Source organism: Talpa europaea (assembly GCF_964194135.1).
Source record: "Talpa europaea genome assembly, chromosome: 14".
NCBI lineage: Eukaryota > Metazoa > Chordata > Mammalia > Eulipotyphla > Talpidae > Talpa > Talpa europaea.
In genome coordinates this window covers 14,201,438-14,229,258 of record NC_140082.1, presented here as the reverse complement: position 1 = coordinate 14,229,258, position 27,821 = coordinate 14,201,438, and the positions used below count along the sequence as shown (strand labels likewise).

At 44.4% G+C, this 27,821-nt stretch overlaps 1 protein-coding gene and 1 pseudogene across 2 annotated transcripts in view; one reads left to right on the top strand and one right to left on the bottom strand.

Annotated features, from left to right (window-relative positions):
• Positions 1–7,383: 7,383 nt before the first annotated feature.
• SFI1 (SFI1 centrin binding protein) overlaps positions 7,384–27,821 on the top strand; it is a gene marked incomplete at its 5' end in the record, with an annotated part of 62,681 nt that continues 42,243 nt past the window's right edge. The window contains 5 exons of the mRNA XM_084253212.1: positions 7,384–7,481; positions 11,679–11,840; positions 13,556–13,627; positions 25,473–25,583; positions 26,666–26,760. Of these exons, the coding sequence (XP_084109338.1) occupies positions 7,384–7,481; positions 11,679–11,840; positions 13,556–13,627; positions 25,473–25,583; positions 26,666–26,760 (538 nt within the window). The remainder of the gene's footprint in view (positions 7,482–11,678; positions 11,841–13,555; positions 13,628–25,472; positions 25,584–26,665; positions 26,761–27,821) is intronic.
• LOC311184358 (proteasome subunit beta type-3-like) lies at positions 8,435–9,077 on the bottom strand (annotated as a pseudogene). Its single transcript has one exon. The product of its transcript is annotated as a proteasome subunit beta type-3-like (transcript).

Here is a 27,821-nt window from a genome sequence, read left to right as displayed (position 1 = left end):
TCGCTTGTGAAATTAGACTAGCAGTGATAGTTCCCTTTCTCTGTTAGCAACTGAGAAAACTGAAAAAAAAAAAAATTTTTTTTTTTTTTGTCTGTAATGTTAACTAAAATGTGTTCCTTACAAACTATCTTCTCTGCAGGCAAGAAGCAAAATTAGGCTATCTTTATGGTTCTTTTTCACTTTTGTAAAATTGGATTGGTAACCCATTCACAGCTGTTGTCAAAATTAAATAGTATAAGGTGGGTGAAAGCCTTATACAATCTCCATAAATCAGCTATTTTTTTTTAAAGATTTATTTATTTATATAAGAACGGTGTACAGGCCAGATTCGCGGGAGGGTGAGAGGATTCACCAGAGACAGAGTGGGGAGCAGAACAGGCAGACTGACTGAAATACCCTGCTGAGGGGAGCAGCGGGCGGGACAGGAGAGGTCTGCAGAGCCATGTGGGACCCTCACCGGCTGGCAGGGATCAGAGGCTGTGGACAGGTTCACAGCGGGGTGCTCAACCGCCTGGGCCACCAGGGGAGCAGGGGAGGCCCAAATCAACTATTTTTCTTAAGCTTATACAAAGTTGCTTTGTAGGTAATCAAACAATGGTGGGTTGTTGTTTTTTTTTTTTTCTTTTTCTCTTTTTAAAAACCCAGCTCCTTGTGAATCTAGGTTCCATGTAATGCTGGGGAAAGTGACCCAATCCCCTTGTCACAAGAGTAGTGGAGAAGGCCCATTCTTTAAAACTTTTAAGTCTTGGCTCTGTCCCTTAATGTGTAATGTGAGCCAGTATTTTAACCTTTCTGGGCCTATTTACTGTGAAAAAGGGATAGTGTCTAATTTTCAGGCTTGTAGAGGGAATTAGAGATACTATTCCCTTCTAGTTATCTGTTGGTATGTAACAAAACACCCCAAAATTCAGTGGCCTAACCCAGCATTCAGTTTGCACCCAAATCTGCAGTTTGGCCTTGTTTCAGCTGGTCTCTGCTCCATTCAACATCAGCTGGGGCTGCTAGAAGGCTGGAGACTAGGATCATCTAAAGACTCTTAGATGTTTGGTGGTTGATCTGGCTGTTTGCTGGGGCCTCTGAAGTTTGAGCTGGAATACTTACACATGACCTTTCTGTGGCCTGAGCTTCCTCATAGTATGGTCACTTGATTCCCAAGGCTGATGTTCAGGGAGAACTGAAGACCAGACAGTTACAGAACTGTCTTTTCTAATCTAGTCTTGAAGATGCTCAGTGTCATGTCTACCATGTGCCACATTCTGTTCCTTAAACAGAAATCACTAGTGCTCCCTATATTCAAGGGGAGGGAGCTGACACTCCACCTTTATGGGGAAGGAATGTAAAAGAATTTGTGGGCATGTTTTTAAATTACCATAAGGGGCCTCCCTGATGGTACAAGGGCTTAAGTCTCAACACTCTGAAGCTATGGGCAGCCACTGCAGTCCCCAGCCAGGGAGCTAATCCACATGGCGCAGCAGATCTCCCCTGTCTTGCCCACTGCTTCCCTCAGCAATGTATTCCAGTAGATCCACCTGTTCTGCTCCCCACTCTGGTGAATCCTCTCACCACCAACACTGCCCCCCGCACCTCTGGCCTACACCCCAGCTCTTATATGCATAAATAAATAAAATAAATCTTAAAATAAAAATACCATAAGCTATGTGTGAAATCTGCTGCATGCATTGTAGCTACCATGATGGAGGCCTGGTCTGGGGCTAAATTCCTGGGTCCTATCCTAATTAGGACCTTTGTGGCACTCAGCTCTTCTTTAATGTCTTGTAGAACCTTGGTCTCAACTCACATCTTAACCTCCCAAAGTCTCAATTTGATCTTGTAAAAGAAGAAAATTATTACCTGGGACTAAAGATTATTAAGGGAGAACATCTATAACTTTTCACCTGTGTGATGCAAACACTAGATAGATACTTGCAAGTTGTTGTTTCATTGTAGCTTTTGAATGTTATTTTTCCTTGGCAGGAATATTTGTAATTATACATGCCTGTTTTTGCAGTTAATGCATTTTCAAACAGCAGTATTGGAAAACCTTTAAAGTAAAAGACACTATTTATACTAGTTCCTTATTAAATATTTGGAATCTCCTGTATTGGTTCAAATTGTGGGTTCAAATTTTGGCATAAGGGTACTCAAAAGTTCACTCATTTGGGGAAATTAACAGTGCAAGAACAGGAGAGAAGCAAATGAAAATATTGGAAACCTAGAAATTATGAGCAATCTGTTTATCATATTCTAACCTCCCCCCTCTTCCACCTCAGGACTAATTATTTTCATTATCACTCAAATGGAAAATACCTTTCATAGTTTCTTAAATTAGTAAAGTTGATGGTGGTAAGTATGCATGACAGGAAGAAAGCACCAGCACATTATCTAGAAAATATGTTTATTGACTTTCCCTGCATTTGTCATAATGTATATACATATAATTATATAAAAGTGCTTATAAGGAAGACTAAGTAAATATTAACTAAAAGTGTTAACTAGGACTTTTTAATTCCCAAATTATTTTTTTAAAAGATTTATTTATTTATACATGCAAGAACTGGGGTACAGGCCAGAGGTGTGGGGGGTGAGAGGATTCACCAGAGACAAAGTGGGGAGCTGAACAGGCAGATTGACTGAAATATACTGCTGAGGGGAGCAGCAGGTGAGGCAGGAGAGGTCTGCTGTGGCATGTGGGTAGCTCCCTGGCCTCGTGGAATCGAACTCACTCTGCAGTGGCTGTGGTTAGCTTCACAGTGCTGTGCTTAACCCCTTGCGTCACCAGGGAGGCCCCCAAATTATTTTAAAACCACTTGGCCACATAGTTTCAGATAAGAGTCCTTAAAACATTGAGTCCCTTGTCCTACTAAAGTGAAACTTCAATACCCTTTTTACAAAAATTAACTTGTAGAACACAAATGCCAGTTACCTATGATTCTAATCCCGACATCCAAGTATTTATTTTTCCTCATTTATTAACATTTGTCAGGCATTTAAATACGTAATGCTAGTTTGCTCTGTCCACCACAAATCTCTGATTCAAATGGTGTTTTACAAAGCACAGGAGAGAAACATAGGACTGTCCCACCCATTCTCCCCATCCCTATTTTTAAAAGATTTTCAGGATGGATGCACATTAAAGAAAAAAATATATATACACCATATATAGTGTATATATATATATATACATATATACACTAACAGTGCCGTAAATTACATTTTTAAAGGAAGGGTTGTAAGATTGAAATGATAAAATAATCTAAATTAGCGGCTGCAGGATGACGCCCCCACCCTGTCGCTGAGGGCTGGCTCGCCCTTCCCGGGCCCTTTGAAGAACCAAGAGCCAGCGAGGCTCACGCGGGAGCGTGGTTGGGGAGAACTGTGCCGAGCCCCCGACGGGAACCTTCTGCCTCGTGTTTTCTCCACGAAACCTAACTTGGGAATCGCTTGGAAACTGCTCTCACTCTTCTACGAGAAGCAGCAGAAAGCTGAGCTCAGAGAAGCCAGCGGGCCAAGGCGCTGAGCTGAGCCTCTGTGGGGCGGTGAGACCGGGCGTCCGCCAGGCACCTCGAATCAACTATAATGGCTTGGTGGGTGCTTCCAGGCAGGGGGCGGCGAGGGGCGGGGCAGGGGGCGTGTCACGGGCCAGACTGCGGCTGCGCGAACTCCGGGGTCCCCGGCGGCGTCCCACACGCACGCCGCGTCGCCGTGGAAACGGAGGCGGGGCGGGCGCTGGGCCCGCGTCTTCAGGCGCGGGAAGCCGGACGCCCGGGCCCCGGGGAGGCGGGTCCGAGTGTGCGGCTCCCGCCGGGGCTGCGCGGAGGCGCGAGGCCGGAGGGCTGGCGTCCGCAGGTTCGAGGCCCCGTCGGTCGTCTCAGCGGCCAAGTGGTTCGGCGTCCGGGGCCGGGAGCCCGTCGCGAGCTCGAGCCCCTCGGAGCGGGCGGGGTGAGCGTCCAGCCGGCGCCTCGGCTGCCTCTGGGAGCGCGGGTGGCGCTGCCCGCCCGCGGGGCCGGGGAAGCGGCGCGCCGGCCGGCGGGGGGAGCCGGCCCTCCTCGCCCGGCGCGGCGCCGCGTGACCCCTCGGCCGGGCCGGGCCGGGGGCGCCGCGTCCCGGGGGCGGCTGGTAGGCCGGGACGCTGCGGGGCGCGAGACGGGGAGAGGGTCACTGGCGAGCCGGGTCGAGTCCACCCCAGCAGCGGACGGGGCGAGGGGTTAGCGTTTGCAGAGCGGACCCGAGGGGCCTCCGCTGCCCGGTTCAGTGCTGTTGGGACAGACGCGGGGAACCCTGCCCCCCGCCGTGGGGGCCTGGTGCTCGGTTTTCATTTCATGGGCGACTCTTCCTATTTCTCGGTAATTTCTGTGTAGATGTAACTGTTGAAAGGATGGAGTTAGGAACCTGAGCGCCAGCACTAGCTCTGCCACTTAACTCGTGACGCTTCTCTGTGAGCTGAAAGTGGCTGCCACCTGTTGGGGTGGTTGTAATTGGAAAGCAGATAATTAATGGAAAGCGCTTTGTATTGCAGGTGGCACAGGTTAACTATTCCATAAAGGTTATTTTGGAGCTAATGTGTAAACTAAAGATTGTGTGTTACCCACCTGAGTGGCAAAAAAAGTATGACGCCTGGAGGTGTCAAGGAAGGCTTCCTAGAAGTAGTTGAAACTTATTCTGGGGCTTGAGATAGAAATTTAGGTATTTTTTTGCTTTACTTTAGTAGGATCATTCATTTCTCGTTGTCAAAAGTTGCAGAATACTGTAGAAACTTTGGGACGCTTCCATTTATATTTTTCCGGTTGACATACATGGTTTTAAAAATTAGTATTAAAAGTTTTTTTTTTTTAACAATTTATGCGTACAAGAACTGGGGTATATATAGGCCAGAGGTGCGTGTGTGTGTGTGTGTGTGTGTGTGTGAGAGAGAGAGAGAGAGAGAGAGAGAGAGAGAGAGGATTCACTAAAGACAAATTGGGGAGCAAAACAGGCGATTGACAGAAATACATGCTGCAGTGGCTGCTGATAGCTTCGTTGAGCTGAGACTTAACTCCTTTGGCCACCAGGGAGGTGCTCTTTTCACTTTCTTGATGGTTTCCTTTGAAGCACAAATGTTTTTAATTTTGACAATATCCAATTTTCCTTGTCAAGAAAAGGATACCTTAAGCTGCTTTTCCTTGCATATTAGAAAGTGGTTGATCTATACTGATATTTGATCTCTCTTCATCTTTGAGGATTATCATCCTTTAGTGTTGACAAACTTCCTTTTTATTTCATCATACTTTCTTCCTCTTTCATGCTCTCATACCTTTTTTCCTGGATTTCTATTTATATGGTCCCCGGATGAGCTTCTGATTTTATTTTTTAATTTCTTTTTGTCATCCCTTCTCCCCCTTGGACAGTTCTTCAATGTTTTGGCTCTCCTATTTGTTTCATGTTTTTCCTTTGTTTTATTTTGTAAAAGATTTATTTATGCATGCAAGAACTGGGGTATAGGTCAGAGGTGGGGGGGGGTGAGAGGAGCCAGCAGAGACAGAGTGGGGAGCAGAACTGATGGATCTACCAAAATACACTGAGGGGAGCAGCAGGTGAGAGAGGAGAGGTCTGCTGTGCCATGTGGATTAGCTCCCTGGCCACGGATTGAACTCATGTTGCAGTGGCTGGCAATAGCTTGACAGCACTGTGTCTAACCCTTTGCACCACCAGGGAGGCCCCTTTATTTTCTTTTAAATAGTATCCTCATTTTACTCCCTGAGTATAGAATATGTTCTCTTTCTGAGGATATTAACTATAGTATTTCTTTTGTTTTTAAGATTTATTTATTTATGCACACCAGAACTGGGGTGTAGGCCAGAGGTGCTGGGGGTGGGGGCGTGAGAGGATTCACCAGAGACAGAGTGGGGAATGGAACAGGCAGATTGACTGAAATACATTGCTGAGGGGAGCAGGGGGTGAGTCAGGAGAGGTCTGCTGCACTATGTGGGTAGCTCCCTGGCTGGTGATCGAACCCATGCTGCAATGGCTGCGGATAGCTTCATAGATTGCGCCTTAACCCCTTGCGCCAAGGGAGGCCCTATAGTATTTCTTTTTTTGTTATTGTTGGCTTTGTTTTTCTTCTAGTGTCCTATTTTCTTTGTTTCCTGCAGAATTTTTTAAAGATTTTTTTTATCCATTTATACAAGAGCTGTGATAAAGGCCAGATGCGCAGGAGGGTGAGAGGATTCACCACAGAGCGGGGAGCAGAACAGGCAGATGGACAGAAAGCACTGCTGAGGGGAGCAGCAGGCGAGACAGGAGAGGTTGCCACGCCCTATAGGAATCTCCCTGGTCGGCTGGGAATCAAACCAGCGCTGCAGGGGCTGTGGACAGCCTCACAGCGCTGCACTCAACCCATTGTGCAACCAGGGATGCCCTGTTTCTTGCAGAATTTAAAAAAAGATTTTATTATGAAAAGTTTCAAACACATAGAACATATGCTCATCACCCAGTTTCCAAGAATACTGGCTCATTGACTTTCTTGTTTCATCTATACTTATGCCCACTCTGTCCCCACTGGATTCTTTTACTTTTAATTTTTGTATTGAAGTAATTTTGATCTTATAGAAAAGTTGTGAGAAGGATAGGGAACCCCCGTATACTTTATCCGCATTGACAATTTTTTTTAAAAGATTTACTTTTATTTATACAAGAACTAGGGTACAGGCCAGAGGCATGGGAGGGTCAGAACATTCACCAGAGACACAGTGGGGATCAGAACAGGCTGATGGACCGAAGACACTGCTGAGGGTAGCAGCAGGCAAGGCAGGAGAGGTCTGCTGCTCCATGTGAGTATCTCCCTGGCAGGCCAAGACTCGAACTGGCACTGCAGAGCCTGCAGACAGTTTCACAGCGCTGCACTCAATTGCCTGTGCCAACGGGGAGGCACAAGTCTTAAGAAAAAATAGCTTTTAAGGGCATCCCCGGTGGTGCAGCGGGTTGAGCGCCACACTGTGAAGCTGTCCACAGGCTCTTCAGCGCAGGTTCAATTCCCGGCTGGCCAGGGAGAAACCCACATGGCGAGGCAGACCTCTTCTGTCTCGCCCGCTGCTCCCCTCAGCAGTGTCTTTGGTCTGTCTGCCTGTTCTGCTCCCCACTCTGTCTCTGGTGAATTCTCTCACCCTCCCGCACCTCTGAACTGTAGCCTAGTCATAGTATAAATAAATCTTTAAAAAAGAAAAAATAGCTTTTAAAAAGAATATTTTAGAGACCTCCCTTGTTCATCTGGTGTTTCATTAATATGGAGGCAGGAAAGTAGGAACTGGCATGTAACTTCAGAAATGTGACTCATAAGAGGCTCCCGATAATTTACTTTTATTCTCCTTTTTCTTAGAGTTAGAAAGGGAAGATAAAAGACTTTGATTCATGAAGAATCTGAACACTAAGAAGTATATGTCAAGCCACTGGCAGAATTTTTACCAAAAAGGGACTAAGCAGACCATGGAGAAGAAGGCTGCCTCCAAGTAAGTGATGATGAAACTTTGCCCAAAACAAACAAAAAACAAAACCAACTGAAATTGTGGTCCACATAAAAGCCTGCAAATATTTTGTGTGTGAAATATAATAATAAAAAGTTTTCCTAAATGAGTGTGGGAAAGTTCCTACGGGCTGACTTTGGGTAAGAATTTTTTGTTGTCAGTATTTTGAGTTTCTCATCCAGAATGAGTATAATATACATTTCATACTTTACAATCCAAAACTGTTTTGAGTGTGTAGACATACCCTTTGTTAAAATTCTGATTTTGAGGACCTCCCTGGTGGTGCAGGCGGTTGAGCGCAGCGCTGTGAAGCTGTCCACAGCCTCTGCAGTGCCGGTTCAATCGCTGCCAGCCGCAGAGCAACCCACATGGTGCGGCAGACTTCTCAGTCATGTCCACTGCTCTGCTCAGCAGTGTATTTTGTCTCTCTGCCTGTTCTATTCCTGGCTCTGTCTCTGGTGAATCCTCTCACCCTCCCGCACATCTGGCCTGTACCTCAGATCTTGTATGCACAAAGAAATAAATCTTAAAGATTTATTGTCCTCTCTCATAAGAGGATTCACCAGAGACAGAGTGCGGAACAGAACAGGCAGACTGACTGAAGTACTGAGAGGTCTGTTGCGCCATGTGGGTAGCTCCCTGGCCAGCTGGGGATTGAATTCATGCTGCAGAGGCTGTGGATTGCTTTATAGTGCAGTGCTTAACCCCTTGCACCACCAGGGACGCCCCTGATATTGATTGTTTTAATGGTTCATTTTTCTAACATTAATTTTCCCTTTCTGTAATTAATTCTCCATGTTATCCTTTTTCAGTGTCACTAATGTTAAGAGTTTTATGTATGTACTCATTTTCAACTGATGTATAATTTTTTTTTTGAAAGAAAAACTTTAAAAACTAAAAAAAGTATTTAAAAAACAGCAGTTTCAGGAAACAGAGGGTTAGTCTGTTCGGGTCTTCAGTGTCCTGGTGGTGATTCTGTCCTTCTCAGTCATGTGGACGATACTTCCCATGCCTGCACTGCCTTTCGGTCCACCGCAATCAGCATAGCTTGAGAGATGGTTTCAAACAGGTGTTCTGGATCCATGTTGGGCTCCCAGAGAGAGTTACATGTCCCGGACATTTGCTAGCGCAGGTGTCATTAACTACAGTCATCAGTCACCAAGGGGCAGTTGATGAGTTCTAGGGAGCAAATGGAGGGCCGAAAGGTCTTTGGTTCCAATCCAGTAATGACTGGCTCAGTGTAGTAAGGGGCCAAACCCTTTCTCATACAAGAGGTTGACCACCATGCTCATGGGGGTGTGAGCCTAAACTGCCAACTTACCTTCAATTGATACAAATTTAGCCAGAACTTGGATTACTGGGCAATGGTCTGGACATTGGTGGCGAACTCGGCCAGGTTAGGAAAGATATTCTGAAAATCTGTGGTCACTCTCTGAGCCTGGATCCAAAGTGCCTGTCAGCAGCTGTGGCCACACAGTTTTTTCCCTTCATGGCCAGGATGGCCCCTCCACTATATGTACATGTATATATAAAACAGACATGATTGCATTGTGGTGGGACCTCCAGTTTGCCGCAAACCATGCAAAACAGCTCCTGCCCTCACTGCACAACCACGCTCTAATTTTCTTTCCTTAAAATATCCTTGTCAATGGGCCTCCCCGGTGGCACAGCAGTTGAGCGCTGGATTGCAAAGCAGCCCGTAGCCTCTGCAACGCAGGTTCAATCCCCAGCTGCTCCCCAGCCACTGGAGGAGGGTCCCACATGGCGTGCAGACCTCTCCTGCCGCCTGCTGCTCCCCTCAGCAGTGTACTACAGTCCTTCTGCCTGCTCTGCTCCCCGCTCTGGCTCTGGTGAATTCTCTCACCCTCCCGTGCTTCTGACTGTACCCAGTGCTTGTATAAATAAATAAAAATAAATCTTAAAAAAAAAAAAAAAGGAAAAAAAATCCTTGTCAAGTTATGTGATAAGATTGTGGATGGCCTCATAAAAACCACCTTGGTTTATATAGATTTGAGATGGGGAGTGTTCCCTTTTTTTTTAATTTTCTGCAATACTTGATGTGGGATTGGCATACATTTTCTCTTAAATTTTGGTGGAATTTGACAATACCATCTAGGCCTAGAATTTTCTTACTGCAAAGTTTATTACTTTTCAGTTTGTTTTTTTTTTAAAGGTTTATTTATTTATTTATACAAGCACTGGATACAGTCAGAAGCGCGGGAGGGTGAGAGAATTCACCATAGCCAGAGCGGGGAGCAGAACAGGCAGACTGACAAAGTACGCTGCTGAGGGGAGCAGCAGGAGTGGCAGGAGAGGTCTGTCGTGCCATATGGGACCCTCACCAGTGGCCAGGGATCGAACTGGTGCTGAGCAGGCTGCGGGCAGCTTCGCAGCCCAGCGCTCAACTGCTGCGCCACCAGGGAGGCCCACTTTTCAGTTTTGTAAATGGTTATTGGACTATTCATATTTTATTTTTTATTTTATTTTATTTTATTTTTTTTAATTTTTTTTTATATATAGAGGCATGTTTTATTTATTTATTTGTTTGTTTGTTTTGTTTATACAAGCACTGGGAACAGTCAAGCGCAGGAGGGTGAGAGAATTCACCAGAGCCAGAGCAGGGAGCAGAGCAGGCAGAAGGACCGAAGTACACTGCTGAGGGGAGCAGCGGGCGGCAGGAGAGGTCTGCGCGCCATGTGGGACCCTCCTTCGGTGGCCGGGGAGCAGCCGGGGATCGAACCGGCGCTGCAGAGGCAGAGCCGCGGGCAGCTTCGCAACCCAGCGCTCAACCGCTGCGCCACTGGGGAGGCCCTATTTTATTTTATTTTATTTTAAAGATTTATTTATTCATACAAGCACTGGGTACAGTCAGAAGCACGGGAGGGAGAGAGAATTCACCAGAGCCACAGCGGGGAGCAGAGCAGGCAGAAGGACCGAAGTACACTGCTGAGGGGAGCAGCGGGCGGCAGGAGAGGTCTGCGCGCCATGCGGGACCCTCCTTCTGTGGCCGGGGAGCAGCTGGGGATCGAACCAGCGCTGCAGAGGCTGTGGGCAGCTTCACAACCCAGCGCTCAACTGCTACGCCACCGGGGAGGCCCTGGACTATTCATATTTTATATTCTTGTGTCAGTGTCTTCATTTTATTTACTTTTTTTTTAATCAAGTTATTTATAATGTCATCTTGGGATTTTATCATCATGTGTCCTCCCTTTTCTCAGTGTTGCTTTACTTGGCCTTTTGTCTTGATCACTGTCACTGACTATTCCGTAATTTTATTTATTTATTTTTAAAGATTTATTTATGCATACAAGAGCTGGGGTACAGGCCAGAGGTACAGGGGTGAGAGGATTCACCCGACACAGAGTGGGGAACAGAACAGGCAGATTGACTCCCCTCCTGCTGAGGGGAGTAGTGGGCGAGTCAGAAGCGGTCATTGCACCATGTGGGTTGCTCCCTGGCCGACTGGGGGATTGAACTCGTGCTGCAGAGTCTGTGGTCAGCTTCATAGGTTGCATCTTAACCCCTTGTGCCACCAGGGAGGCCCTTCCATAATTTTATTGGTATTTTTAAAGAACACCTTGATCTTTCTATTATGTTTTTTTCCATTTGTGCAGAAAAGAATTAACATAGCTACTGTTCACATGCCATACAGTTCACCCATTAGTGGGTTTTATCATATTCAGAGTTTTTTTTTTATTGTGGCAAAATATGCATAACATAAAATTAACATTTTAATTACTTTTAAGTTTACAGTCTTGTGCATTAAGTACATTCACAGTATTGTGTTGCCATCATCACTTTCTATGTCCAAAACTTTTTTATCATCTAAACAGAAACCCTGTACCCATTAAATAGTAACTCCTCGAAGTCCCATGGAAACCAACATTCTACTGTTTGTCTCTAAGAATCTGAATTGTGATGATCCCCTTACTATGACCTATTGAAAGAGTGTTAGGGCTAATGTCTCCAATATAATCTCCAACTCTAGTTCCTGCTGACCCCAAAGTACCCATGTCCAGTGAGTGGCAGGTATTTTTGTCAGAGATTGGTTTGCTTATTGTCCCTGAGGCATAGTTGTCTAACTCAGTGAGCTTATCTAATTTTGCTTGATGTTAAAAGGTATTTATATCACACACAGAAGTAATTTGATTCTCTCCTTCCCCCTTTCTCCTCAAATTTTAGGTCTTTTAGAGATGGTGCAGTTAAGAAACCTTATCCTCCAAAAATACTGTCCAACAAGAAGTCTTCTGCGTTCTCTAGGACCCCTAGTACCCGTCAGCCAGTGCAGCATCGTGCCCCACATGCTTGGACCCGAAGGGGCCGGTTAAGAGAGTTGCGTATCAGGTGAGCTTGTGAGTAGTTAACTGCTGTAGGTGACTTTCCCATTGTTCTCCCTTTCTGGTTAAGATGAGGGAAGATTCTTATTCTCTTCCCTCAATTAGTTGGAGATACTGATGGCTGCTCATCAGAGCAGAATGTTCAGATAAAAAAGGAAATGCAGATGAAATCTCTTATTGAGTTTTTACATTCATGGTCTCCACAATGTGTAAACTATAAAGGGTCTTCCACAAGCAGTCTAAACACGCTCCAAGTACAGCTTCATTTCCAGCTACTCTTGATTAGGTCTATCAAAGGCATCTATTCACTCAGCAAAAATTTATTAAGTGCCTGCTCTGCCTGGTGTTATGCTAGATACTGAGCACCCATGGTGAATAAAATCTCCCTGATCCATGGTTTCATGAAAGTAAAATCAGGTAGGCTTGACAGATTAAACAAGCCACAAGAGTGTTGTAAGTGCTGTGAAAGCAGAATGATTTGATACCTATGTGGCATGAAGAGCCACACATGTAGCCAGCCATAACTTCCTGGAGAGGAATTACAGTTTAAGCTGAGTTCTGAAGGATGATGTAAGAATATGCCACATAAAGGACAAGCTGTCCATTTGGAAGAGCAATCCAAAGTGAGTTCAATGTTTAACTGGCCAAAGACGTGTCAATTCTTTGTGTGTACCAGGCACTGTACTAAGTACTGCATACTCTAAGAAATGGTCCCTGCCCTGGGGGCTAACAGTGCAGAGGGAACAACAGGTATCTTGTGAGCTGATTACTGTGATATGGTATCATAATGTTACACTAACGGCTTGAACAGGGTGCTCAGAGTACAAAGCTACTCTCTTTCGGTTGGGGAAGATCCAGAAAGACTTCACATAAGAGCAGTCATTAAAGATGAGGCATTTTAGGCAGGAAGAATAGCATGAACAAAAACCTTATCATGTACTTCCTTTTCTTCCACTTAAGTCTTCATCAACAAAAGACTTTTTTTTTTTTAAGGATTTAGTTTATATATTTATGCATACAAGAACTGGGGTGTAGGCCAGAGATGTGGGGGGTGGTGAGAATATTCACCAGAGGGCCTCCCAGGTGGCACAGTGGTTGAGCGCTGGGTTGCGAAGCTGCCCGCGGCCTCTGACAATCTTCCTCCTGAAGCCAAAGTCAATTCTCCTGAAACTTCTCCCAAACTGAGTCAAGCCTCTTTTTAAGCTGCCTTTCTTGGTTTCCATCCTGAACCTGAGTCAAGCCTGTGCTTATATCCCCCTTCAGGTCACCCACCTTTCAAAACTGATTGGTCCATTTTCTAAACTAGCTGTTTGCAAGAATTGCTTGGTGTGAACACAAACTTGAACCTAATTGGTGCCAGTGAGAATTTGGATACTTTCAAAAGCACCTAAGGATTCAAAACCAAAACCCTAGTAGTGCCCGGCACTGTCTCGTGCTGGAGCTGGGCAAGTAAGCTCTGCTGTATCTGAATGGTGTTGGCCAGGTTCAGACCTGACCTGAGTGTCTCCAAAACTGCTGTGGTTTTTTTTTTTCCTCCTTTTTTCCTAAAACCCAAACACGGATGCACCAGGGTCTGCCAGCTGTCAAACTCGGCTACCATGGCATAGTCCAGAGTAATGCCACTCAGCTGGATGCCGTGGGCCTTCAGAGCACCAAGAGCCAGGAGGACTGCTCTTACAAAGTGAAGTTGTAAAATGCACATATCCTCTTTCCTTCTTTCAGATGTGTGGCCAGAAAATTCTTATATTTGTGGATTCGAATGACTTTTGGAAGAGTATTTCCTTCTAAAGCCAGGTAGTATTCACTCAGAATATCAAATGTCTGCTGAACTTAGAGGTTTTTGTTTTTAGTAAGTCCTTACATAACCTTTATTTGGACATGTGTTACGATCCTCTCCTCTCCCTCTCCGGGAAGACATATAATGTAGTGGTAATTGAACACTTACTAGTTTGATTAAATGAGTACATGAAGGAATCATAAGTAAACCAAGACAAGTGAGCCCTTTGGGGGGAAAATAGCATTTGCTCAGGAGAAGTAAATGAATCCTTTCAGAAAACTGTCAAAACTGACAAATTAGGGCCTCCCCGGTGGCGCAGCGGTTGAGCGTTGGGTTGCGAAGCTGCCCGCGACCTCTGCGGCACTGGTTCGATCCCTGGCTTCTCCCCTGCCACCGGAGGAGGGTCCCACATGGCGCGCAGACCTCTCCTGCCGCCCGCTGCTCCCCTCAGCAGTGTACCTCGGTCCTTCTGCCTGCTCTGCTCCCTGCTCTGGCTCTGGTGAATTCTCTCACCCTCCCGCGCTTCTGACTGTACCCAGTGCATGTATAAACAAAACAAACAAATAAATAAATAAAAACATGCATCTATTAAAAAAAAAACAAAAAAAAACTTAGTTTAAAAAAAAAAAACTGACAAATTAACTTGATCTAGCACAGAACTTGGGGAAAAGTTGACACTGACAAGAGGAGAGAGATTTTAGTGAAGAGCAAGTCCCTCTGCATGATTTCACTTTCCAGAGGTCACTGCCCACTGTGGATTTTGGGGGGAATTGCTGTAGCTGTGTTGCTGCAGAGGGTGAACTGCAAGGAGGAGTCACGGGGCAGGAGATAGTGAGCGTGGAGTGGAGAGAAGGGGCCAGTGTAGGGTATGTTGCATAAGGAGATGGGGCCATTGAGGATGTAAGCATTTTTTAAAAACTGAAATATCATGGCTTCGCTACTCCCTTTAGTTTATCCCCTACTAAAACCTTTCCAGTGTTCATTTTCCTGACTGTGACTTTCCTAACCTGGTATATTGCTCAGGGTATCTTGATCAGGCAGACTGAAACACACTGCTGAGGGGAGCAGCGGGCGAGACAGGAGAGGTCTGCTGCTCCATGTGGGTAGCTACCTGGCTGGCCTGGGATCGAACTTCTGCTGCAGAGACTGCGGGTAGCTTCACAGTGCTGTGCTTTAATCCCTTGTGCCACCAGCGAGGCCCTGTTTTCTGGGTTTTCACCGGCAAGGTTCCCAGTGTGGCTACAGCTTGGCCTGGATGCAGGCACTTGGCATAGTTCACCTCTGCTTTTTCTTCTGGAGTTCCACCCTAGTCTTCCTTACCTCCTCAGTAGTTCTTCAGTGCCTTCAAATATATGTGTTTGTGTAATTTTTTTTTTTTTTTGGTCCTGCTTTTCTCATTTTTCAGAGGGAGAATTGATCTGAACTGCCTAGTTTCCCATTATCAGAAGTGTCTTATTTTTTCCTTTTATTCAGTTGAGTATTTTATTTACATCACACCCCGTTAGTATAGAAGTTATATACTCCTTTATTTTTTTACTCACTGCCATAAAGACCATATCTTTATTATTTATAAATGCCTTTACCTTCTCAGAGTCTAATGTTAGTTGGTCCTTTACCCTCTTCCCAAACAAGACAAGGTCCTGAGAACACTGTCTCTCTCAAGACACTTTTATGCTCTTATTGTTATGTGTGCTCATAATGTAATTTTAATTCCATTTAGTTTCTTTTTATAAAGGTTATTTTTTTTTTTTTTTAAGATTTATTTATTTATACAAGCATTCGGGTACAAGCCAGAGGCTCGGGGGCGGGGGTGGGGGGAGGGTGAGAATTCACCAGAGACAAAGCAGGGAGCAGAACAGGCAGAAGGACTGAAATACACTGCTGAGGGGAGCAGCGGGTGAGACAAGAGAGGTCTGCTGCGCCATGTGGGGATCTCCATGGCTGGCTGGGAATCGAACCGGCACTGCAGAGGCTGTGGACAGCTTCACAGCACTGCGCTTAACCTGCTGCGCCACCAGGGAGGCCCCTTAATTCCGTTTGTATTTAAATTCTACAAAACACTATTATTCTTCTCCAATCTCAGCCAGTGTTCACTAAGATTTATTCTTGTGTTTACCCCTTTTTGCTGCTCTTTTTCTTCTTCTGTATCTCCAGGTTTCCATCTGTGATTTTCTTCTATCAGAACATCTCTGAGTATTTCCTTTAGGGTGGGTCTGCTTGTGATGAACTCTCCAATATTATCTGCTTAAAATAATTTTATTTCACTTTCATTTTTGAAGAATATTTCACAGAGGAGTCTAGGTTGCAAGTTTTTGTCTCCAGCACTTTGAAGAGACTTCATTGTCTTAAGACTTCCACTTGTAAACTGTTAGTTTAAATGTTGCTCTTTTGAAGATTTATTCTCTGTCCTAGTTTTCAGGAGTTTCAATAGGATATGCCTAGCTATGGATTTAGTTTCTTAAAGTCATTTAGTTCATTTTGAATTAGTGGGTTAAGGGGGTTTGTGTTTTTGTTTTTCTGTGTTGTGAGCACATCTTTCTGGCAAATTTTCTTCATGTATAGGCATGTTATTCTGCTCCTTTACTTTTCTCATATAATAACTTTGGTTAGGATTTGACCTCATTTTTTTGTGAAGCTAATTTTTCTGAACTTTTTAGAGTGAGACCCCATTCAGTTAAGCTTTCCTCATTTCACATAGCTCCCTTTTCTGTCATTTCTGTACACTATTAAAAAATATGGTAGTTTACTCTATGGGTTGTCCTGGTTCTGTTCCCCTACCACACTTGGTCTGGTCCTCTCTTTTCCTTGATTTTGTTGTCCCTCTCTTGCTTAATTTTCATTCCACTCCCAATAGTTTCTTATTAATATGAAGCCAGTCCTGGAAGGGAGCCTGGCTGTTAAGGTTTGAGACTACAGGGGCTGGACAGCTTCAGCAGTATCCATTTTTCTTATGTTAGCCCTGGTGTTGGAGGGAACAAACTGACAGTTTCAGCCCTTGGTCTCAAGTTGGGCCTCGGTACTTTCCAGTGACTAGTTACTGACTGTTTGGGCTTCTCCCATTCTCAAGTTCCTCATATGCCTCCCTTGTTATTCCCTTCCCCTTCTATGCAAATATTAATATCACATAGGTCTTTTGACTCTGGGTGTGACTGGGTTGTCCTCCCTTGCATTTTGGATTCTTGGACTACCTCATCACCTGGTTTTGTTTTATTGATAGATATGTTTTCCATTTTGCTACATTGCTCTATGTATTTTATGGAGATTCAGAAATTGAAAAACTATGTTGTTGCCTCCATTCTCTTCCCTAAGCCCTTTTAGTATGTAATTTTATTTAACTTGTATTTGACCATATTTAATGGGGAACCTCTTTTTAAGCTTTATTTATTTATTAAAGATTTATTTATTCATACAAGCACTGGGTACAGACAGAAGCGCAGGAGGGTGAGCGAATTCACCAGAGATAGAGCAGAGAGCAGAACAGGCAGAAGGACCTAAGTACACTGCTGAGGGGAGCAGCGGGCAGTAGGAGAGGTCTGTCATGCCATGTGGGATCCTCACCCGGTGGCCTGGGATCGAACCAGCGCTGCAGAGGCTGTGGGCAGCTTCGCAACCCAGCACTCAACTGCTGCGCCACCGGGAAGGCCCAAGATTTATTTTTTTATACAAAAACTGGGGTACAGGCCAGATGTGTGGGAGGGTGAGAGGATTCACCAGAGACAGAGCGGGGAACAGAACAGGCAGACTGAAATACACTGCTGAGGGGAGCAGTGGGCGAGAGTGGAGAGGTCTGCCACGCCATGTGGGTTGCTCTGCCACCTGGCGGGGATCAGACTGGCACTGCAGAGGCTGTGGACAGCTTCACAGCACTGAGCTCAACCTCCTGCGCAGGCCCAGAAACCTCTTTTTAAATAATACCTATTGATATTCTGAGTATTTGAGAAATGCTGAATGTGTTAGTTAGAAATGCATTTGAGGGCCTCCCAGGTGGCGCAGCGGTTGAGCGCTGGGTTGCGAAGCTGCCCGCGGCTGCAGCGCCGGTTCGATCCCCGGCTGCTCCCCGGCCACCAGAGGAGGATCCCACATGGCGCACAGACCTCTCCTGCCGCCCGCTGCTCCCCTCAGCAGTGTACTTCGGTCCTTCTGCCTGCTCTGCTCCCCGCTCTGGCTCTGGTGAATTCTCTCACCCTCCCGCGCTTCTGACTGTACCCAGTGCATGTATAAACAAAACAAACAAACAAAATAAATAAATAAATGAAAAACATGCCTCTAAAAAAAAAAAAAAAAAAAAATAGAAATGCATTTGACTCTAAGTAAGTGAAAGCCTGACAGTGGGATTTACTTTTTCTCAGAGCATTCTAGAGGTTGGTATTGGTTCAGCTCTTCAGTGATGCCATCAGAGACTTGAACTTTTATATTTTATACTTCACCATACTTAGCATATTCCCCTTTGTCCTCAGAGATGACACTGCATAGTTGTCAACTGTTCAAGGGCCTCCCCGGTGGCGCAGCAGTTGAGCGCTGGGTTGAGAAGCTGCCTGCGGCCTTTCCAGCGCTGGTTCGATCCCCAGCTGCTCCCCGGCCACAGGAGGAGGGTCCCACATGGCGCGCAGAACTCTCCTGCTGCCCTCTGCTCCCCTCAGCAGTGTACTTCAGTCCTTCTGCCTGCTCTGCTCCCCGCTCTGGCTCTGGTGAATTCTCTCACCCTCCCGTGTTTCTGACTGCACCCAGTGCTTGTATCAAATAGATAAACAAATCTTTAAAAAAAAACTGTTTAAGCTTTTCATAGTAAGGAGGAAGGAAGGGTGGTGTCAACTCAGTTTTTCCCTACCAAGAAAGTAAAACTTTTATTTATTTATTTATTTTAATTTTTTTTTTTTTATATAGAAGCATGTTTTCTTTCTTTATTTGTTTGTTTTTGTTTATACATGCACTGGGTACAGTCAGAAGCGCGGGAGGGTGAGAGAATTCACCAGAGCCAGAGCGGAGAGCAGAGCAGGCAGAAGGACCGAAGTACACTGCTGAGGGGAGCAGCGGGCGGCAGGAGAGGTCTGCGTGCCATGTGGGACCCTCCTCTGGTGGCCGGGGAGCAGCCGGGGATCGAACCGGCGCCGCAGAGGCCGCGGGCAGCCCCGCAACCCAGCGCTCAACCGCTGCGCCACTGGGGAGGCCCAATATTTTTTTTTTTATTATTTGTTTTAATAGAGGCTTTTTTTTTTTAAATTTATTTGTTTGTTTGTTTTTGTTTATACATGTACTGGGTACAGTCAGAAGCGCGGGAGGGTGAGAGAATTCACCAGAGCCAGAGCGGAGAGTGGAACAGGCAGAAGGACCGAAGCACACTGCTGAGGGGAGCAGCGGGCGGCAGGAGAGGTCTGCGCGTGGGACCCTCCTCAGGTGGCCTGGGACCCTCCTCAGGTGGCCGGGGAGCAGCCGGGGATCGAACCGGCGCCGCAGAGGTCGCCGGCAGCTTCGCAACCCAGTGCTCAACCGCTGCACCACCGGGGAGGCCCAGAAAGTAAAACTTTTAAAGGGTCCCCTAGCTTTATTCAGCTTCTGCCTCATTGGCCAGAGCTATGTTACTTGTCAACTTTAGCAAAGGAGGAGCTTAGGAAAGGAGTCTTTTTGGCCTTTATATTCTATATCAGCTGGTGAGGAAGGAGGGGCTAGCCAGTGACCAATGTCGTCTAAATTACTTTAACACATGCACATTATACTCTTTCTACTTTCTTTGCTCTTGTGTGGTAGCAGGGTACAGAGGAAAGTATATCTAGGAAACTTAGGGCACCTGAATTTGGTTTTAACCCAGATCCTAGCTAATTTTTTTTTAAGTTATTTAATAGTTATTTAGATTTTTTTTAAAGATTTATTTATTTATTATTTATACAAGCACTGGATACAGTCAGAAGCACCGGAGGGTGAGAGAATTCACCAGAGCCAGAGCGGGGAGCAGAGCAGGCAGAAGGACTGTAGTACACTGCTGAGGGGAGCAGCGGGCGGCAGGAGAGGTCTGCGCGCCATGTGGGACCCTCCTCCAGTGGCCGGGGAGCAGCCAGGGATTGAACCGGCGCTGCAGAGGCTGCGGGCAGCTTCGCAACCCAGCGCTCAACTGCTGCGCCACTGGGGAGGCTCGATCCTAGCTAATTGTTTGAACTAGGGTTCAATTATGGCTGTGGGCCTGTTTCTGAATTATAAAATATTCTTACTGTCAGTGAGAGTATTTGTTCTCTAAGCATCCATCAGAATTAGAATTCTGGTATTTTGTTTCCATTGACTCAGGAATTTGTGAAGGAGTAGTTGTTTTCAGTTTGCATTTTTTTTTTTTTTTTTACAAGTGGTTTATTTGTTACTTTGGGTAAGGATGAACTTTTTTTGTGGGGGGGTCTAGTTCCATACTGAATTATTTATTTCACTTTTTAGGAACGTTAGAGGGGAGTGATAGCTTACTAGAAACAACAAAATAATGCCTTTATGTGCTTGGAGGATATTTTAACTTTTATAAATGGAAGTTGTTTTATCATTAATAAAGTGACAAAAATGACTGTTGAATTGGTTGAGCAAAAATAATACAATATGTGTGTGAATATAATGCAATCTAAAATGTGAGGTAGTTGCCTAGCTTTCTGAAAAGAAGAAATGAAAAATTTTTTTGGGCAAACTTTGGAAATAAGTAAACAGTCATGTCCTTTGACAGTTTGACATTAATATTTTTTCCTTATTCTTACCTAAGGGCCTTGCTTCCTATTTTCTTGGGAAAATAGAAGAGACCTCCACAAGCTCCCTTCTCTCTCCACCACTATTGGCATACAACCTGCTTTCCCTAATGTTAGGTGAGGAGCTGATCCTGCTCTTATCTGTGGCAAAATCCTTGACTTTTGCACTGTATTTCCCACATGCCTACTGAAGGGCACCACTCTGTGCTTTATTTCTCTTTCATGCATCAGTTTCTCCCTGTTTGCTCAAACATTTGTACCAGCATTTAATGCTATTATTATTTTTCCCATGCTAAAAAAAAAAATCTTTCTGACCTAACTTCCTGCTGCAGCTAGCACTCTCTTGTTGTTCCCCTTTATGTCAAATCTCATAACCATACACCATGTCTCCAGTACCTCTTTTTGTGGTCTTCCTTAAATCCATCCCATAAGGCTTTAGATTCCAACAAAACTATTTTTGTTGAGGCCACTAAATTTGCTAAAATCAGTGGTGACTTGTTAAACTTTCTTAATCTACATTAGTCAGCATCATTCCCTTCCTCAAGAATCCCTTTATTCTCTCAGCTTCCAGGTTACTATCTGTTTATGGTGTTCCTTCTACTTCTTTGAGTGCCCCTTCTAACTCTTTTGTTGGTTCCTCCTCATCTAAAGACCCCATACCCATTTCTTGCACTGCCTCTTTATCTACCTCACAGCCATTGCCAATCTTCAAATTTCAAGGTGATTCCCAAAGGTATTCACCCAGGCCAGCCCTCGCCTTAGACTCTAGTCTGCTGTGTATGTGACAGCTACATCATGTGTTTAATAGACAACACACCTTAACACTCAAAATAGAAGTCTGGAGTTCCCCCCACAAACCTCCCAGCTCACTCTTCCAGCTTTCAGTTAAAGGAAACTCCCACCCATTCAGGTACAGGAGTCAGAGACCGGGGAGTCATTCTTGCTTCCTTTTGTTTTCTCACATCCCAATTTAAAAGCCAATGTCAAAATTACATTGTTTCAACCTTTAAAATACATTCAGGGCCTCCCTAGTGGCCCAAGGGGTTAAGGCACAACCTATGAAGCAGTCTGCGGCCACTGCAGCACAAGTTCGATCCCCCGGCTGGCCAGGGAGCAGCCCACATAGCGCAGCAGACCTCTCCTGACTCGCCCGCTGCTCCCCTCAGCAGTGTATTTCAGTCAGTCTGCCTGTTCTGTTCCCCACTCTGTCTCTGGTGAATCCTCTCACCATCTGCACCTCTGGCCTGCGCCCCAGTTCTTGTACACATAAATAAATATTTTTAAAAAAATAAAATAAGGGCCTCCCTGGTGGCGCAGGTGGTTGAGCTCAGCGCTGTGAAGTTGTCCACAGCCTCTGCAGTGCCGGTTCAATCCCTGCCAGCCGCGGAGCAACCCTCATGGCATGGCAGACCTCTCCTGTCTGGCCCGCTGCTCCCCTCAGCGGTGTATTTTGGTCATTCTCCCTGTTCTGTTCCCCGCTCTGTCTCTGGTGAATCCTCTCACCCTCCCACACATCTGGCCTGCACCCCAGTTCTTGTATGAATAAAATAAAAATAAATCTTTAAAAAATAAAATAAAATACATTCAGACTCCAACCTTTTTTCACCTCCTCCAGTTGCTACACTCCTGTTGTCAGACATCATCATGTCTCCCCTGAGTCACTCCTGTAACCTCCTCACTGGCCTCCTGCTTCCGAACTTGCCCCTACTTAGTCTTTTCTCAACAACGATCTGAGTAAATTAAGTCACATCATTTTACTCAGCCTTCTCATCCTGTTTAAAGGAAAAGCCCTGCTTTCACCCTGCTGAGTCCTGTGGCCTGCAAAACCAATCAGCTTCTTGTTTTGCCTATCTGTACATTTTTTTTTTTTAACTTTCACGCTCATGATTGTAATTTTCAATAGCTTTGTTTTGTTTTCTATTCTTTTTTTTTTTGGATTTATTTTTATACAAGAGCTGGGGTACAGGCCAGAGGAATGGGAGGGTGAGAGGATTCACCAGAGACAGAGAGGGGAGCAGAACAGGCAGACAACCGAAATACACTGCTGAGGGGAGCAGCAGGCACAACAGGTGAGGTCTGCCGCGCCATGTGGGAATCTCCCTGGCAGGCGGAGAATCGAACCCATGCTGCAGAGGCTGAGCGCTGTGCTCAACCACCTGCGCCACTGGGGAAGCCTTGTTCTCTATTCTTTTTGTTGTTTAATAGCATCTATAAAATTTTGAAGTAATGTAGTGATTTTTTTTAAAGATTTTTGTCCGATCATACTGTCTTTTGGACTCCTTTGTGTGTGTGTGCTTTTGTTCACTGTCTCAAGGGATAAGAAATCCTTTCATTGTCTGTTCCTATTGCAGAGTTATGCACTAAAACTGATTTTATAAGTTTTCATATGCATGCATAGGGACTTGTATATTGAGGGCTTCATTTTAGGCTTTTGAGGCAGAGACCAGACAATTTCACTGGGACCAACAGCTGCCATTGTCTGAACGCCTTGTCCTGTAAGTTGATCAATTTTCCCCAGAGGAGAGGAATACCTCTCATTCTTTCTAGGATAGGGTGGGTTGGGGGCGAGGGCAGGGTTATATGTCTAATTACAAGCAGAGGGGAGGGAATGTGGGTCTCATTGTTCAGTATGTAGATTCTTGGTCTAGGACCCCCTCTAGAACTTCCCTGGTATTCTAGAACCTCATGAGCCTCTGGTTCATCCTCTCCAGAGATAAATCTGAGTCTTTGCTTCGGTGAATACAGTGTCTGCTACCTTGCTGTTTCTTGTAAACCTGTATTTTCATCTCCAGGGCTCCCCCATCCTGATGCTTCTCATTCCTGTGCCTTTCTGGAACACTCCATCTGGTGCCCCCAGTTGGTTGGTTCTTCAGTCCCCCATCACAGGACACTTACTTCTCAGTTGCTACTCCCTTGCCTGCTTTCCAGCATCTAAATTTGTTGACATCTCTTGTCCATCATCTTTGTTCCTTTTCTCTTGTCTTTGTGGGTATATACCTTTTGAAATGTGTTTATTATTTTAAGTGGGATTTGTGAAAGGAAAGCTAGATGGATGTGTTCATTCTAAAGTGCAAGATGGAAGTGGTTCTTTTTCATTAACTTTTTTAAAGACTTATTTACTTATGCATACAAGAACGGGTACAGGCCAGAGGAGTGGGGGGTGAGAGAAGTCACTAGAGACAGAGTGGAGAACAGAACAGGCAGATTGACTGAAATACACTGCTGAGAGGAGCAATGGGCGAGTCAGGAGAGGTCTGCTGCACCATGTGGGTACCGCCCTCGCCGGGGATCAAACTCTTGCTGCAATGGCTGCAGACAGCTTCATAGATTACGTCTTAACCCCTTGCGCCATCAGGGAGGCCCTTCATTAACTTTTTTTTTTTTTTAAAGATTTATTTATACAAGCATTGGATACCGTCAGAAGTTGCGGGAGGGTGAGAGAATTCACCAGAGCTAGAGCAGGGAGCAGAGCAGGCAGAAGGACCGAAGCAACGGGCGGCAGGAGAGGTCCGCTCGCCATGCGGGACCCTCCTCCAGTGGCCGGGGAGTAGCCGGGGATCGAACCGGCACTGCAGAGGCCGCGGGCAGCTTTTCAACCCAGCGCTCAACTGCTGCGCCACCAGGGAGGCCCCTTCATTAACATTTTTTAAAATTATGAACAAAACTGTCAATTTTTTTTCACATTACAGAAATGTGTAATGTAGGAAACACTAGTCTCCTATATTCCCTCCCTGAGAGAGCCCTTGGTGTTGGTTGGTTCTCTGGTGATCTTTTTGTACTTTCACTTTGTATAATATAATCATTTGTATATGTATATACATATGCATATGCACGTCTATATATGCAAATATGTATGTATGTGCTTACATTTTGTATGTGTTTATAAATAATATATAGATAAGTGCTTGGGTATATTAATTCCAACATATAGGTTCTGGAAGTGAGGTAACTGTTTTTCACTTAACTTTTTGGAGCATCTCTATACCTCATTTTCCTTAGCTCTGCTTCATGCATAAAAAACAACTACATAGCATTAGTTGAATTTAACCTTCCCTCTTTTGATGGGCTTTTTTTGGTGTTTCATCTTTTTTTAAAAAAAAATTATGAAACGTGAGAAAACCTTTCCTATGTATATTTTTGAAGACCAGGTTTTTTTTTTTTTTCCTTTTTTTTTTTTAAATGTACAGCCTTCAGGTAAGGGAAGGGGCGGCCCCGAGACTGAAGACCAGGTTTTAAACACTGAATGGGTACAGAATAGGGATGCATTAGTAACCTGCAGAACCATGAAAAGAAATTCAAAGAGACTGATAGGACCAGCGTCTTGAGTTATCAGTCACCTTGATGGGGTCTTGTTAACGTAGACTGTCACTGCTCTTCTATTTTCTTGTTGCCTTCCCCCCCTTTTAATTTGCTCTTGTTTTCTTTTACTGTTGTTACAGTCTTCACAGCCCGATTTCAGTTAAACTAATGTGCTTTGTTTCTGTTAAGTACTAGGAATTCCATTAGGGGGTTGCTTATTTTATAATTTTCAACTTCCTATGTATGTAAGTGAAAGTGTAGCTGTTACTTTTTACTAATCACAAATAAGTTTTAGGGCCTCACTGGTGGCGCAAGGGGTTAAGATGCAACCTAGAAAGCTCTCTGCAGCCACTGCAGCACAAGTTCAAGCCCCAGCCAGGGAGCTACCCACATGGCACAGCAGACTCGCCTGCTGCTCCCCTCAGCAGTGTATTTCAGTCAATCTGCCTGTTCTGTTCCCCACTCTGTCTCTGGTGACTTCTCTCACGCTCCCCCCACCTCTGGCCTGTACCCCAGTTCTTGTATGCATAAATAAATAAATCTTAAAAAAAAATAAGTTTTAGTCTGGTGAATGAAAAAACTTGGAAATGATTATTCTCAACTTATGGTATGTGAAAAGTAAGATTTTTATTTTATTTTAACATCTTTAATTGGTAATATCTGTAGTATAACATTTTTGAACATCATTTCTAGTTTACCTGTTTCTAAGATTTTTGACCTAAAAAACTCTTATTTGATGTTACCAAACAATGGACCATGCTTTTCTATGAGAAAGCAATGCAGTATGAAACTATCATTTGGTAACAGCAGTGCTAATATCATCATGTACCTCTGATTATTTTCATTGCCCTAGGTTTTACTATGAACAGAGAATGCTACGGAAAGTTTTTGAAGAATGGAAGGAAGAGTGGTGGGTTTCCCATCAGGAATGGAAGCTCTGCGTTAGAGCTGACTGTCATTACAGGTCAACTTGCATGTTGTATTTTTTTAATTTTACAGATCACTATTATCAAATAACTACTTGTTGGCAAGTTTCAAGTTAATTTACATTGATTGGGGGAGAAAGTATATGCCCAGCATGTGTATGTTTCTATAAATGTATAGGTATATGTAAAGAAAGTAGAAGTGAAAGGAAAGAAAACTTAATCCTTGACATTAGAATTTGTAGGGACAAGTAGAGGGAAAATTGGGTATTATATCAATATGCATTTTTAGACTATTTTTAAAAAGATAGACACTTTGCGTCTTTAAAATGGATTCGTCTCTCAGTCATCTTAGTTTCCCTTTTTTTTTTTTATTTTTTAAGATTTGTTTATTTATACAAGCACTGGGTGCAGTCAGAAGCGCGGGAGGGTGAGAAAATTCGCCAGAGCCAGAGCAGGGAACAGTACAGGCAGACTGACGAAATACACTGCTGAGGGGAGCAGTGGGCATGTCAGGAGAGGTCTGTGGTGCCATGTGGGACCCTCGCCGGGGGCCGGGAATCGAACCAGTGCTGCAGAGGCTGTGGGCAGCTTCGCAGCCCAACCCTCAACCACTGCACCACCACAGGATGCCCCATTTTAGGTTCTTTAGGTAGGTTTTCTGATTTTATGGATATTCAGATAAAATACATATTGAATAGTTCTAATAAGCTGATAGTGTGAAATCAAGTCATAGGAGTGGGTAGTGAAAATATGGAGGGACTTGGGGTCTTAGTGTGTATAGTGTGTGTATCAAGAAGGAATAGACAAAGGAAGAGATATTACTGTGTTTTAGTGCAAAGGAGCAGTGTGCGGCATTATATATTGTGGATGATTAAGATATGACTGTCATTCCAGAAGTTATTCTTGGAGAAGTCAAGCTTTTTTTCCTCTGTAATGCCAAAAGATGTGGAGGAGATAGGTTTCACCATGATTGTCAGAGAGAAAATTTTAACTTAGGATGTAGATATGACTTTTTTGTGTCAGAACATGTTAGTTTTGCCTCCGTATAGAGCAAACTGGGTGTGTAGGATTAGAAGTTGTTCTGTTTTAAAGAAATGCCATTTGTTTTTTGGCTTCTCAGATATTACTTGTACAACCTGATGTTTCAAGCCTGGAAGTCTTATGTGCATGAGCAGCACAAGATGAGAAACAAGTACTTGAGAGCTGAGAATCATGGTGAGAAAAAGAAGTACATGTCTAAAGAAATTGCCCATATTAACTTTATTTCTTTATTAAGGCTTATTTATTTTTAAAAAACTTTTTTTTTAAAGATTTACTTATTTTTATACAAGAACCGGGGTACAGGCCAGATGTGCGGGAGGGTAAGAGGATTCACCATAGACAATAGGGAACAGAACAGGTAGACTGACCGAAATACACTGCTGAGGGGAGCAGCAGGTGAGACAGGAGAGGTCTGCTGCGCCATGTGCTTTGCTCCATGGCTGGCGGCGATTCAACTGGCACTGCAGAGGCTGCGGACAGCTTCACAGCGCTGGACTCAACCGCCTGCGCCACCAGGGAGGCCCTTTTCTGGTCCTTTTTATTCTATTTCACAAACAAATACAAACACATATAGGTAGTATCCTTTTCTTTTGCTTATTCTAGAGTTTTCCCTCAGTGTCTATGGGGGCTCTTGATACCAGGATCCCTCCACAGATACCAAAACTGTCATGCTTATGTCACATTTATAAAATGGCATAGTTTTTGCATATAACTTACGCACATTCCTCCTGTATATTTTAAATCATCTCTAGATTACTTACACTAGCCAGTACAATGTAAATGTTATGAAACAGTTGTTATGCTGTATTGTTTAGGAAATAATAACAAGGGGAAAATGTCTGCCCCATAAATACACAATTATCATAGATCTGATCACAAAGTGTGTATCTTTGATTTGTGTTTGATTGAATCTGCAGTGGCAGAGCCCACCAGTAGGAGGTGCCAACTGTACTTTACAATCTGTTTTAAGTTGCAAATTTTATAACATTTCTTCTGTAACTTTATATTATGGAAATTAAATTTTTAAAAAATTCTACAGCATTAAAGGAATCATGATCCTTCATGTATTCCTCACCTAGCTTCAGCAATTACCAATCACACCAGTCTTGTTATAGCTGCATCTCCCAACTTCCCTGCCTCCTGCATTATTTACATTATTTCATCTGTAAATATTGCAGAATACATCTCTAAAAAATTAAGAACTTTTAAAATAAAGAAATTCTGAACCATGCAGT